At 41.7% G+C, this 14,308-nt stretch overlaps 1 protein-coding gene across 24 annotated transcripts in view; it reads right to left on the minus strand.

Annotated features, from left to right (window-relative positions):
• Window positions 1–14,308, minus strand: part of LOC125770426 (protein lingerer) — a 197,147-nt gene that overhangs the window by 14,040 nt on the left and 168,799 nt on the right. For 19 of the 24 annotated variants that reach the window (XM_049440000.1, XM_049439996.1, XM_049439999.1 and 16 more), the window contains 2 exons: window positions 10,609–11,026; window positions 2,007–2,070 (listed from right to left, as the gene is read on the minus strand). In XM_049440000.1, the coding sequence (XP_049295957.1) occupies window positions 2,007–2,070; window positions 10,609–11,026 (482 nt within the window). The remainder of the gene's footprint in view (window positions 1–2,006; window positions 2,071–10,608; window positions 11,027–14,308) is intronic. The other 5 variants (XM_049440006.1, XM_049440005.1, XM_049440004.1 and 2 more) reach the window with 1 other exon arrangement.

Raw genomic sequence — 14,308 nt, forward strand, 5'->3', positions numbered from 1 at the left:
GCGTGAACGAAACGAGATACTGATGAGTAGCATAGCAACAAATCAACTTTTGCACGTTGAGGCAACCAAAAAAAAATGATAATAAACCGATCGAGTCATCCTGCCATTCGGTGCGGTAAAAATGTCAACCGGGAAAAAAATGCAACTACCGTCAGCAGTCACAGCACCTTTACTAGGGTAGGTGGGGATGAAAACGGAAAAAATAAAACACCACTCAATGGGGTTATACTTCCGCATTCTACATGACAAAAAGTATCAAATAAATAACCCCGCGCAGCAATCGGGCCAAGTGCTTCCAAATGTTTCGCGCTGCTGCTATCCCTCTTACATATTATAAGCGCAGTCAGAAAAAAATGGGAGAAGGATACGGCAATATTATAACTCCAAAAACGTGACGAGCAACCCTCGTCTGACATGCATCCAAAGTACCACCACACACCAAAAAGGGGGGTTAAAAGGGGAGGGGAGAGTGCCATAGTGTTACCAAAATGATGGTAGTTTTCCATCGCAATTTTTCACTCGACATAAATCGTGGGTGTTTTTTTCTGCTTTTGCTGTGGTTATTCCTATGGCACGGGGAAGAGTCGATCCGTTATTTTGTGAAGTGCACACACTAGCTTTTCGTGCTGGCGGCGAAGGACAAATCGAAAATTGATTGATGTTACTGCCACCTGACTGCATTCGTGGTGATGCATTTTTAGTGTGGGAGAGTGAAAAAACGAAAAAAACAAAACGTTGCATGATTTTGAGGTGCAACAAAAAAAACACACAGGTTATGATGCATTGAAGCAAAATGGAGAGATATGTACAAATAACATTTGCCATCGCACAGTTCTGCAGGATGGATGACCGAACCGATGTCATAAGTGTAAAAGGACACAAAAAGGAAAGCACACGCGAATGATGATGGTAAGAGTAAATAGCCGTTGATTGCTTTATGGGCCTTTCCCCACCCCTCCTCAGAAAATCGAATAGTTTTCCCATCAATATTGAGCATAACTAAATAACGATCGAACTGATGAGGATGAACGAGTGGACACCTGGGCCGTTACTGTTAGTTAAATCACTGCTAAAGGAGACCACCTGTTACTATTACCCGCTTATGTGTCCAGGTGTCCCAAAAAAATGAAAACCTTTCCCATCCAAATTACGATACAACGTAATTTAATAGCCTAACACAGTGGTCGGCAACCTTTTTAAAGCAAAAAAGCTAAATCAAATAAAGTTACGATTTAAATTCATTTTAAAGTGTCAATTTGGGAAAATTGCTTCAATTTCAATTGCTTGGAAAACATAAGTTGTGTGTAAATTAATTTTTTTTTATTGCAAACATTGCGCAAAAAATTTCTCTTTGGACATTTATTGAAGTATTTTAGAAATTACTAAACTTCGTTTAATATATCTTTCTTCAATTTTTTCTTCCTTTTTAAAAATATTATTTATTATTTAAAGGTTTATTTGTTATTTAACAAGAGCAACATATTTACAACCACAAGAAAAATGAAGCTTTTTCAATAGGGAAATGCCCTTATTTTCATTCAGTCGCGAAAAAATAATAGCAAACAAGATTTTTGAATCTTTTTAGCTCTACTAACGAGCAATTGTTTAAGGATGGTCTTTAGAACCACCAAACTTACAATATGGTACACGCTCGAGGTAACCAAGGCAGCCGATCGTGGCGGATTTAAAAGACAAGATCAAACCGTATTGAAAATGCAAAACTTTGCTGACCACTGGACGCCTAACATGCGTGATAACTTGTCGATGATAAGAGGATCACATTTCTTCCATTTGGAAAATTTTCGAACAGCACGAACAGGAGCAGATTCTCACGCGTTCGTTTACACTCCAATAAAGATTAGCTAATGAAGGGACATATACTACGAACGGTCGGCAATGGAAGCCTCTACCCACTAAGGGCCAACACAGCACACAAAAACCCCTTACAGGTCGACGCCCCATCAATTAGGCACACTTTAATCCGAAGCTTATCGCTAGACACTTACCTGCAGGCGATAGTTGGGATCCGCTGTTGCTGCTGCCGCTGCCAGGTAGGGATCGAAGTAAACACTGCAAACCGGCGACGGATTGATGGTTTTTTGGTGGGGGTGAGTGATGTTTTCCGTTTTGTTACACACCGCAATACAAGATCGCCCCATCATCGTTGGCCATCGTCATCAGCATTGGAATAGGAGTTGAGAAAGAGGGAGAGAGAGGATACGATTAGTTTGTGGTTGATTGATTATTTAGTGACGGCATGATGATGCACACTGTTTTCCATCTTCGATTACTTTTCCCGCTTTTTTCCCCTTTCTCCCTTGTATTTCTTCCGCGAATGCGTTAGCGAGTGTTTCCAATCCGATCGAAGCATCGGCGCATCGATCAACAGCGCGGTTTTCCATTAGTCGCGTGTTGGAAAAAGGGATTTTCATTACCTACCGAAACGAGTCACTCGCGGAGAGGAAAATGCAAAGGGAGGCCGTGGGGGACCAAAAAACGGGAAACAACTGAAATCGGAAGAATATTTGATTTTCCCCACTGTGACCACTCGAGAATTGCTTGTTTTTTTGGTGTGTTTGCACGTTTCGTTGCAGCTAGAAAATTGAATCCGTTTCCATAGTTACGCTCACCCACACACACACACACACACACATACGCAGACAAATATGTACGGAAAATTTGACCAACCATATAAACTTGCGTAGCTTGCGTAGATCGTGACCGGATGGGTGGATTTGTTTGTGGAATTTATCGTTGGCCGAACGTTGGCGTATAGAAGCGAGGGGTGGAGAAAAGCGCGGCTGGAAAACGCGACTGTGTGAAAATGATTTATTGATCGTTTGTTGTTTAAGGGAGATTTTCCTGTGGAAAGACATCAACCATTCATGCCACAGTACTACCGCAAACCCTTGCGGATCGTACGAACCGGACATTTGCCTGGAAGGTAAACTCCGGACGTTTGTACTTGTATTGCGCCTCCATTGCGTGGAGGTGTCCGTGTACCAAAGTGGCGTGTGGGAAACCTCATGAAGAATAAACTAAAAAAAAGGAAAACAAAATTCAACCAAACATTATTTAGTACCAGTTAGAGTAACGAATGCGCACTGGTGAGCGTACGATCATTGGCACACCCCTGGGAGGCCCCGACCCCCCCGTTGGAGAGGAGGATGGTGAGCGCACCCACAAGTGGCTTTTTGTTTATTTGGTTTGTTTTCCAACCAAATGGGTCTCTTTTTGTTTGGTGGCGGAATGTTGTTTGTTTCTTTTTTTCTCCCTCGTCTATTTACTTGTAGCACCGTGTGGACGACGGACAACAGAAGAGGATCGTCTGGTTGAATGGAATGATGATTTTTCACAACCCAATTTTATATATTTAGTGGCCTTTTTGGGGGGGTATGGTGGGAAAATTGGTGAAAATTTAATTGAATTTATGATTACTTTCTACCCGGTATTGAGTTATAAAACGGGTGTGTTTCCTTCGTCGGAGAAGGGTTGTAAGGGTTGAGAGTTTTTGGAGATGTTTTTTCCCGTTCTCCAATCTGGTTGTGTATTGTTTATTATTTGTAACTAAATTAATTAAAGCAGTAAAGCTTTTAGGAGCAAAATTTTCCAACCATTTCCGCAAGAAAGTATTAATGTTTGTGAGATAAAATAATTGCTCAGAATCGATTCCACTTCCGAAATATGAAACCGATGAAAAAGTCCTGCTTTTGTTGGGGGTTATACCAATCAAATTTAGTAATATAATTGATATTTGTTTTTCATGCTTGTTTGATATTGTTCAATAATCAGTTTCTTACTTTTGTTCTGCTTTGTCTCATGTGAGAGCAAAAAAAAACAAATAAAAAAAGGAAAACTCCAACAAACCGTGCTGCTCGTTATCTAATCATTAATCGAAATTACTCTGCAGTTAGTATTGGATAACTGCTTAAAACAAATAAATCGATCGTTTTTCACATAGGGTTTGGTAAAAGAGGTAAGTAAGGCTTTTGCAATACATTTCTGATGGTTTTTTTTTGCACCAATTCGTAGTAAAACTCCATCATCGTATCTCCATCCTCCATCGTAGTGTTCGACCGGAGGGAAAACTCTATCCATTTTCATGTGATGTTTGTCTCTTCTACGTTTTCTTCTTCTGCTGCTAGTTATTTTCTACCTCTCGGGTTGAAGTTGCAATCACCGTTATCGATATTAGCTACTTCCATCTCAAGAGGGTCCCGCCGTGCGGTTCGACGTGTTTCGCGCGTGTGGATGGATGGATGGATTGATTGGATGAAAACCATCACGCCCGTTGTGTATTGCGGCTTTTCACCTCCCTGAATGTGTGCCTGCTGCACGATGCGTCTACTGGGTTTCGAGTTGTTCGGTCCGTTTTGCCCCTTGCAAAAGGTGTTCGATTTCATATCGAGATATATACATATCTCACGTTTATTGAAGCAGGAAAGCAAAAAGGGAATACCACGTTTCCCGCGAATTGCTGAAGATACACAAAATCAAACAGATCGACCATTTTCATCTACACACAGAGACAAACACGGGTGCTCCACGGGTCTCCACACCGATAAGGGGTGGTGGACCAGTCGATGGTGGTTTGTGTTTGGTACGATGATGATTCTCCGAATGGATGGAATCAATTTTTACGAGATCATATTTCCGTTTCCTTTTATTTTCTGTTCGATTCTGTTTTTTTCCCCCAGCCCAAAACGGAGATGTTGGATATTATGAGCCACCCCGCGTGTGTGTGTACAGGTAAACTTCACAACATCGCTTTGAGAAGGATGCTTAAGTCTATGGACATACAAAGAGAGAGAGAGAGAGAGAGAGCAAAACTTTCCCGCCCATTCTCGTAAAATATTGTCAATCTTTTCCATTTTCCAATTGCCAATCAGTGCACGATAATAAACCCGATAATGATCTGCTTAGAACCATTATTTGCTTCCCCAGCAGCAACATCAGTTTCTCCGTATGGTGTGGTAAGCATCCAATCCTCCCCAAAAAAAAAAACTCCAACTCGAGTGTTAAGCGGAAAACAATTTATGGTAAAAGTTTGCCGCCTAATACGTACCAGGCAAACGATAGAGCAACGGTAAGCAATATTTGCACTCTTATGGAATATTCTACTTCCCATCATCGTTTGGGAACGTTGTAACTTTGACCGGGTGTATAATCTCCCCCCGGGAAGGATGGGAGCACCCCGTCTGTATGACGGTGCTACGTCAGCTTATTTAAATCTTTCCCATTCTACCCCATAAGAACCGAAAGTAGACCATGCTTTCGACCAAAAGCTAATGATCGTTATCGCGTCTAATGTATTTTTATGACTCTTGAAAAATGATGTCGATACATTTGCCATAGGAGTTTCTGGCGTTTGTGGGGGAGAAAGCGAAATGAAGATGAGTACCGGGAAGTGGAGGGAAGAATAAGTTAATGCCATTCCCCGCCCGGAAGGCGGCGGATGGTGCTCATCTCATTTCACTTAGCAGTGGCGCATTGAAAAGCTTTCTTTTCAGCAAAACTCCGGTGGGAAGAGTTTAGCGGATCTGATGCGGATGGATGGATGGTTACTTCTGTCGGGAATTCTACATTTCCTTTCCTCCTGTGGGAATTATATTTTCTGGGATTTTTTCAAACCATTCTGATACAGAAGTCGAGTGCAAACGCTCTTCCCTTGGTTGTTAATGGTTAGCGGCCGTTGGTCAGTGTTAGTGTATTCTTCTTTTGCTGTTAATCGTAACATTTCAAAGGAAGAGTAAAGCGACTCGTCCATTAGTCATATTTCTCGTACCTTCAATGTGCTGTAACGAGAAAGATTTTAGTCGTAGATGCAAGAGTTGGAAGAAGTGTTTTTTTATTTAAAATGGCCTGTTATTCGAGATTTATTATAAGACATGCTAATCTCGCAAAACGCCATATAGTATGCAATTTGCATAACAAAAAACTACTAGTGAGATGGTTTAAGTAAGAGTACAAGTTAAATACCAAAATTCTGTTCTACGAGAGAATTCAAATCACTAGAAAAACATTGAAGGAAAACGGTGGCATAAAATAAAACCATCCAACCGTTAGCATCCAATTGTGAACAAACATTCTTGCTCGTAAAACTCTTATATGTTTTTCTTTACTTTTTTGTGAAAAGGAAACAAAAATTACCATAGAATTTTTACGGCATTTGTAGGAAGTGGGTTATTTATAGAGGAATGATTATAATGTGATTCTTTCTGCTAGGACACAAGGTAGTATGCATCGAAAGAGAACGGTTGAATAGTTGCCAGCGGGTGGGAAAGTAATTTCCAAGTCTATCTTTCCAGTAAAGCGTGGGAAGGTTGTGAGAAATGATCTGGTAAAAAAGGGAGAGTTGAAAACAAAATTTGCACATTGAAGTTGTTCGTGCAAAACTATTTTATCTCTCTCCTTTCCCTGTAGGTCTTGTCCGATGCCATTATAATGGTAATTTCATGGCATATCTGACCACAGCAGGGTATATTTCAGGAGGTAAATTTAGAAAGACACCACCTTTTTTTATTCGTTTAAGAATGTTTAACATCTTTTCCGGATTTTGAAACCAAAATATAATGTTAAGGAAGTTACTATGTAGGAGATGGGTAGCATTTAGTGTATTTCCGATAAAGTCACCAAACGATCTGGAACGTACAATGTCAAAGAACAGCATTCTGGAGAACGTATTGAGAATACGCACCGGACACAGCATGCTATCGGATGTATGCTAGAAAAGAGTTTTGGGTCCCAGCTTCCTGCAACCAACGATGCATCCCCGTGTGCTTTCTCACAATTTGGCACACAGGATATACGGTTGGGTACGTGAAAAATGGCACAAAAGTAAGTTACTTCCAACCAAGAACCGGAAGTCCAACAATGAATGGTTTTCGTTCCATGTTTCAAATGCACATCGGGCAATCTCTCTTTACCCGAAAAGTCTGTCACATTCCCAGACGGTGCGTCCCAGAAACCAATCCTCGGAACACCCTCCTGGCTGAGGTGGAAAATGGCTTGACGGAAAACTTGACCATTCCTTCACCAGAACTGGTTCGTTTCTTGCTGCGTTTACCACATTCCTTCTAGTGATCTGGTGCATGTTGTTGGTGCTGCTCGTTCTGTACGCAGGCCGCAATTATTTGGATACGTACTCCGGTACGGGAACACATCGAGAACTCGTTCACTTCTTTGCCAGTGAAACCAGTTTTTGTTTGCTACCGTTGTGTTGTGGTGTTGCGGGAAATAAAGAAAGTTTCCACTTCATGATTCTTGTTCGGTGTTGCCGCCCTCGTGTATTGCTGTGTATCCATACCGGAGTGGTTGGCAAAAGGCGGTTTATCTCGCTCTTGTTCTCGTTCACTCTATTCTCCGTGGCGTAAGCCATTTCCGGCCCGCCTGTTTGGTTTGGCGCTATGAGATGGAAAACTTTTTTTTCCCGGAGCTTAGTCTTGCGCGTTTGTGTTGTGTGTTTTGGGGTAAAAGTTGGGTTTCCGGCATAACTAGCCAAGCGAAACCACTTCTACCTACAAATTCACCAGCGGATCTGTTGTTGGCAGTGGTCAAAACGGGAGAACCACTACATCACATCGAGAACATATCAAAAGAACGGCTACAAGTGCTATAACAAAAAAAAACGAGCAGAAAACCATTTCCATCCCAACAAAAACCTCGTTCGGTTGGTTTGTTGTTCACTGATGATGTTGTTTTACTTTTGATATTTGGTTGCATTTTAAAATCTGTTTATGAGTGTTTCCAGTTTAGGTTTGATGTGTGGTTTTTGGTGGAATTTTCACGATGTCAAACAATCGTGGAAAACAAAGGGCCAACATGCACCGGGGGTTGCATAAGGAAACACAGGGTTGCCTAACTAAACGCGTTTGATTGAAATACGTAAAGAAATGTTTACACTTGAAAACACATTTTCCAACACCAGTTTTTCAGGAAGCGAAACTAGGTGAGAATAAAAAAGGAAGAAACAAAAAAATAACAAAGCTTCATGTACATATTTTTTTCCCCACCAATTTCCCAGGCTTCTTTACTGCTTTTCTGCGCGCAAGACAAAGTTCTAGATTTTTTGTATCTACAGTACCTTTTGCTTCTTTTTGTGCAGATCGAATATCTTTTTAAAGCGAAACAAAAAAAAACAAAAAACACACACCAACCCTCTGTAATGGTTCGTTGAGTTTGATATTTTTTGTTGTTTTGTTTTTGGCCGAAGTGCCTTGAAGGTGACAAGGTGGAAAAAATGTTTGTAAATAACGAGCTTTGGTGAAGTGATTATCCCGTTCCGCAATTTTTTTGTTTCGTATACATGTTGAAAAAATGTGAAGAAAGGAATGAAGAAAATATTAATTGCAACACAAAAAGATACGGTGCACAAAATGGGTGCCATTGCCTCGATGTGAATATTATCGACCATTTTGTTACAAAAAACAACAGCGGATTGCAGGAAAAGGAAAAATGTACCGACTGTCCCTGCATTCCAACGTGCCATCTGAGGTCGATTTGTTTGTGATTATCGTTTTCGTTATCGGGGTTTGATACATCCAGGACTGGGTGTGCATGTATTTTGCTACTTTTTTTTTGTTGGGGAGACCCATGTTCGAAATCTGTTCCTGTTTTTATTCGCGTTTCAGCGTTCTATTTATTTACGAACTACCGTGAAGGATTTTGCTCGCGGGTGGAGTCGGTGAATTGAACTTTTACATTTGCAACTTGGTGGGTTTTTTTTGTCAGCTGTTTAAAACATAAACGTACACATGTTCGTGCTTATCCAACCGTAAACCGTGCACGTGCCACGGTTGGATGGGAAAGCAATCCGAGCGGAAACGAAAATTAAACATTTAGCATTGCAACACGTATATAAATATTAATTTGATCGTGCCTGGGCCACTGTGTAACGTTCCGTGCGCTATTTCATGGAGAGTTGATAAAAAACGGGACGAGCCTTTTTTTTGTTTGTGTGTGTGCTCTTGTGAAGCCACTAATTTTCAGTTTTGGTTCGTGGAAGAGTTTTTTTCTCCATTTCGATGATATGTTTCAACAGTACCGGCAGCAGAGTTAGATTAATTTTTCTGATCCCGTATTTTGTTTTCTAACTTCTCCGTACTTCCGTACGAAGGGTGTAGTTGAGTGACCACGAAATTTTACGATGTTTAATTTTTTGGCATGTTCACAAAATTTCCACCAGGCCAAAGTGAACGAGTCGCGTCCATACGAAATGACCGGTTAGTGGTGAAAGAGGTTTTTTTTCCTATTCTGCATTCGGAGATAACTCTTCCACAAGAGCACAAATTATATGCTTCGGCCGACAATGCCGGCCAATGTAATTAAGGATTGGAAAAAAAAAACTAAACAATAAAACACGAGTGAAACTGTACCCCGTTTGTGTGTTTTTCCTTTCGCGAGATCAGAAGCCAACGAGCGCTGTTTTTGTATCAGTTGCTACTCGTTGTATCAGCTACCGTGAGCAAATAATGTGAAAGCAATAGAAGAAGTTTGTGTTTTTAATTTCCTTCTATAGTTGCTTGTTTTTTAATCCTACCTCGGCTACGTTGGCGCTCGCTAGAGTTTTAAGTGGATTTTTTTCTTGCTCTCAGTCCCATGCCCGCCCCCGTACACCCGGACCGGGAGTGGATGTTTATCGAGTTTCATTTAGCTAACGATCCGGCATAAACTGATGGCATCCGTACTTCCACCGGCCATGTGGTCCCCAACCCGTTTCTCGTGACAAAACGGCCATACATTCGTGCCATTTTGTGGCGAGTAAGTGGAGGTGGGTTGAAAAAAAATGGAAGTGAATTTTTTCCCTCCCTCTGCCTCGTGAGGTGTAAAGGGAAAGTTTTGCAATTGCTACAGTAAAAAGAGTATGGTTTCCGTGTCACTTCGGTTCGATGCACCGCGGTGTCGGGGCGGTGGAAAAAAGTTTTGTGCCTGAAACCGGATTAAAACTGGCAAACCCCGATTGAGAAACTACAAATCGGGTAAAATTGTAGTTTCCTTTTTTTCCTCTTCTCTTGCCCGAACTGTGTTTTTAGAACCCCGTTTGTAGTAGGAAGTTACTTTTTTTCCCTGGTACGATAAAGATAAAAAATAAGTTTCATTTTGTCACGTTAAATGAGCGGAAAATGAGCATGGCAAATGAGTGGAAAAATATTAAGGGGATAAAACAAAAAAAAAGCCAAACACTACCAGCATCCCATTTCACACATTTGTGGCAGGGATAAAAATGAAAACGTTGTGCAAAAATCACGTAAAATGATTATAAACAAAAGCGAAACCCTCCAAAAAGGCATGGAATTTCACAGTATAACGCGATTTATTTTCGCGTGCTCTTATTGTGGTGTAATGTTTTTAGGTTTGGAATTATTATTTGGTGGGTAAGATAATCGTGGGACGACGGTAAAACAACAAACCGGAAAAGTTATCTCCTTCCGGGGGTGTTATAACGGATTTCCATTTTTGGGAGTGAAAATAATCCTATAATACGTATTCCCACATACAAGCGGGTAAATGGCAATGTTACACGGGTCACTTTGGGGACGCGGTTTTTTGGAATTTGTAAAACACCAAAACCCAAACCCCGCAAGATAAAGGATAATCGATGCTACTTACGACGGGTAGCTGGCTATCGTGCCGGCGTGCCCATTCATGGACGCAAAGGTTGCCGGATGGCCGGAAAGCAATGCGGCTGGACCCATGTTTCCGGTGCCACCCGTACCGGCAGCACCACCATTAGCGGTGGCAGTTCCGTTCGCGTTTGCTGTGCTACCTGTGGAAGCGTTCGCATTACCATTCGCTAGCCCTGGTAAGTTAGCGAGCGACGGATGGCGGGTCGATGGTGGTACCGTGCCGTTACGGGTTAACCCGGCAATAACTGATGCCATCGGATGCGGTGGACCCTGATGGTGCAGGTGTATTGGAAGACCAGCCGGATGTCGTTGCTGGTGGTGCGAAAGGGACACGGGATGGTGTGGAAGATGTTGGGCAAGTGCTGGATGATGCAACAGTGTAGGATGCCCCGGTATTCCCGCTGTATTCCGACGATGTTGATGATGCATGCCATGTTTTGAAGGATGGTTCCGTACAGCGCAGCATGTGATTAAGAACCACACAATGTTTTGTTTTTGGTTTTAGATGATGATGATGGTGATGGTGGTGTGTAGTTTTCCGCGATTCAAAACGCATGCAGGGTAAGTAGGTTCACAAAACAAAAGGCGGTTCACATCGGAGTTTTGTTGTTCGTGTTTCGATCGGTTCGATTCATGGTGTTCAGGTAGGCGTGTGAGTTTGGATTTTTGTGCGTGTGTTGGTTAGGTCGTATATGAAACGAAAAGAAAAAGTGAGAAAAGAAACATAAGAAGCGTGTTAATTTTACGATGACAATTTTTGTTGGTGAGAAGGGCGTTATATTGTAGGAGATTAAATGTTTTGTAATGTCGCGACATGCTTATTTAATAATGTATTTATTTTCACGATATTATAAGTGTAGTAAAATTAAATGTAAAGTTAAATTAAAAAATTATTTAGCAAAAAAAAAAGTATTAAAACAAGCGACACATTTTCATCCTCAAACACGTTCGGTTCCCAGCATCTGTTGACACCCTTCAAAGGGCTATTTATCCTGTAAAGAATAATTTATCTACCCACACTGGAGATGGCGGTACAACACAAACCAAAGATGATGATAATAAAATGTGAAAAGTGAAAGCGAAAATTGAATAACTTTTGCCATATTCACCGGAGCTAATTCGCCTGATGAGTTTTATGCTTGCTTTACCGTTAGGGCGGGGGGTTTAGCGAACACACTGACGCACACTTGCTTGGGTAAAGATTTATAAAGGTTTTTGCTTGTGAACTGTGTGGCGTTTGCGCGTGCATCTGATTTGCTGCTACTAACGAAGCTTACGAAGAGTAACGACTTTCAGCAAAACAAAACCAAGGGAGAAGAACATCTCGCCCCCCCCAAAACATAAACAGCCCAAAACAATGGCCGTCATTCATTTCCTTAATCTCGACTGGAAACGTTGGGCCCGGCTGCTTTTGCTGCATTGACCCTGCCACCATTTTGCCCCCGTCCAAAAAGGCAGATTGGCATTATCAAAGCTTTGGCACACGCTTCTTTGGACCATAATAGGTTTCTACTTATCCACAAATTCGAACAGAGAGTATGAAAGAGAGAAGAAGAGAGAGAATTTCACTTTCAACTACCCTCCGACCGGCGGTTGGGAGAAGAACACAAAACTGCGAAAGAGGATTTACTTTTCCTGTCCGAAAAGTTATGGCTAATCTTTTTAGCGTTTGTTTACGGCGCGGATTTCCCCGGTGACTTTCCCGGTGCGTGCGTGCGCGTGTGTGTGTGAAAAGTTCTTTTGCTCGTTGTTTCCATTGCTTATCCACAATGCTCCTGTGATAACGCAAAACGCAAGGAAACTTGGCGAAGCGTGAGTAATTTAAAGATTTTGCGACTTATTAGAAATGATATTAAAAATTCAGCAACCTTCCACATCCACAACGGCCATGGGTCATGGTGGAAACTTCGACAAGTTTCATTGTGAATTAGGTGTGCTAGCACACCGTATCGTAGCGGCTGGGAAGAGGGTTTGGAATGAAATTGGACAAAGTAATTTAAATGTTCCTGGTGTGTGTGTTTGTGTGCGCAGCACCATGTACGAAACCAAGATAACCGATGCGAACGATGTTTTATGATTGTTTGATGTTTAGCTTATCGGAAGGAAGTAATTAGAGCAGCGATTTTATGGCGCCACCATCGCGCGATGTTTGTATGGGAAAACATGGAACCTTATTTTGGATGTCTTTTGTACGATGGAGACGCCCAGTACTTTGTACAAGTTGACAATAATTAGCCGATTTGATATGCACGCTAATTGGGGTATCTTAATTATTTTCATCACCATGATATTTTTTTCCATTGTATCCTCCATACCGTACCCCAACAAGTGTAAAGTGTCAGGTTAAAAAGTTGAAGTGTTTGCAACATTAAAGGTTAAAGTTTCAAATGCGCAACTTGCAGCTGTCAATGTTCACAGCTTTACGCTTTACAAAAGCTTTTGTTTCGGTTAAGATGCCCGGGCCGAAGTCGTTGCTATGCCTTTGTTACCGTTGAGCCCACACAGCTGTCTAACTGTTAAAACGTCTTGTTTTTACAAAGAAAAATAAACGTTCTTGCAAAGCGTCGATCTTTGTAACGCAGCTGAAGGCACAATAGAAATGGGACGCCTTTGTGACCAGGTTAAGAAAGCTTATAAAGTACTTGTTTAAAAACATGGGCGACGGTTCTTCACTGGAACCATTGTAAAATGCAATGGTTTCTGCTTCTCGGCCAGCAGTTCAGTACCGGCACATGGTGAAGCTGAAGTCGTCGAATGTAAAATATTCTGCTGTGCTGCTTTGTAAACGATTGCAAAATAAATTCCGCGAAGTAACGCACGTAATTCTTTTCAACCGTTCACAGTAGTGATGGGAACTCCGGAGTGGATTCATGAATCCACTCCGACTCCGACGTATAAAAACCGCAGTATACTACGAAGTAATTATCCGGATTAATCCGGATTTAACTCTGGAGTACTTACTCCGGATTAATTCGGAGTAACTTCGGATTATTTCGGAGAAGCTCCGGAGTAATTCCTGAGTAACTCCGGAGTTATTACTCCGGAATAACTCCGGAGTAATCTCCGATATTAACTCCGATATTACCTTATTACTCCGGAATAGCTCCGGAGTAATCTCCGATATAAACTCCAGATTCAACCCCGGAGTAATTACTCCGGAGCTATTCAGGAGTAACTCCGGAGTTATTCCGGAGTTATTCAGAAGTGGATTCATGAATCCACTCCGACTCCGACGTATAAAAACCGCAGTATACTACGAAGTAATTATCCGGATTAATCCGGATTTAACTCTGGAGTACTTACTCCGGATTAATTCGGAGTAACTTCGGATTATTTCGGAGAAGCTCTGGAGTAATTCCTGAGTAACTCCGGAGTTATTACTCCGGAATAACTCCGGAGTAATCTCCGATATTAACTCCGATATTACCTTATTACTCCGGAATAGCTCCGGAGTAATCTCCGATATAAACTCCAGATTCAACCCCGGAGTAATTACTCCGGAGCTATTCAGGAGTAACTCGGGAGTTATTCCGGAGTTATTCAGAAGTAACTCCGGAGTTACTCCGGAGTTTACTCCGGAATTGTCCGGAATTGGAAGTTACTCCGGAATGTCTCGAAGTCTCGATTACTCCGACTCCGGTAAACTTTAATATTTACCCATCACTAGTTCACAGTGGAACATT

This window comes from Anopheles funestus, chromosome 3RL, assembly GCF_943734845.2.
Source record: "Anopheles funestus chromosome 3RL, idAnoFuneDA-416_04, whole genome shotgun sequence".
Lineage (NCBI taxonomy): Eukaryota > Metazoa > Arthropoda > Insecta > Diptera > Culicidae > Anopheles > Anopheles funestus.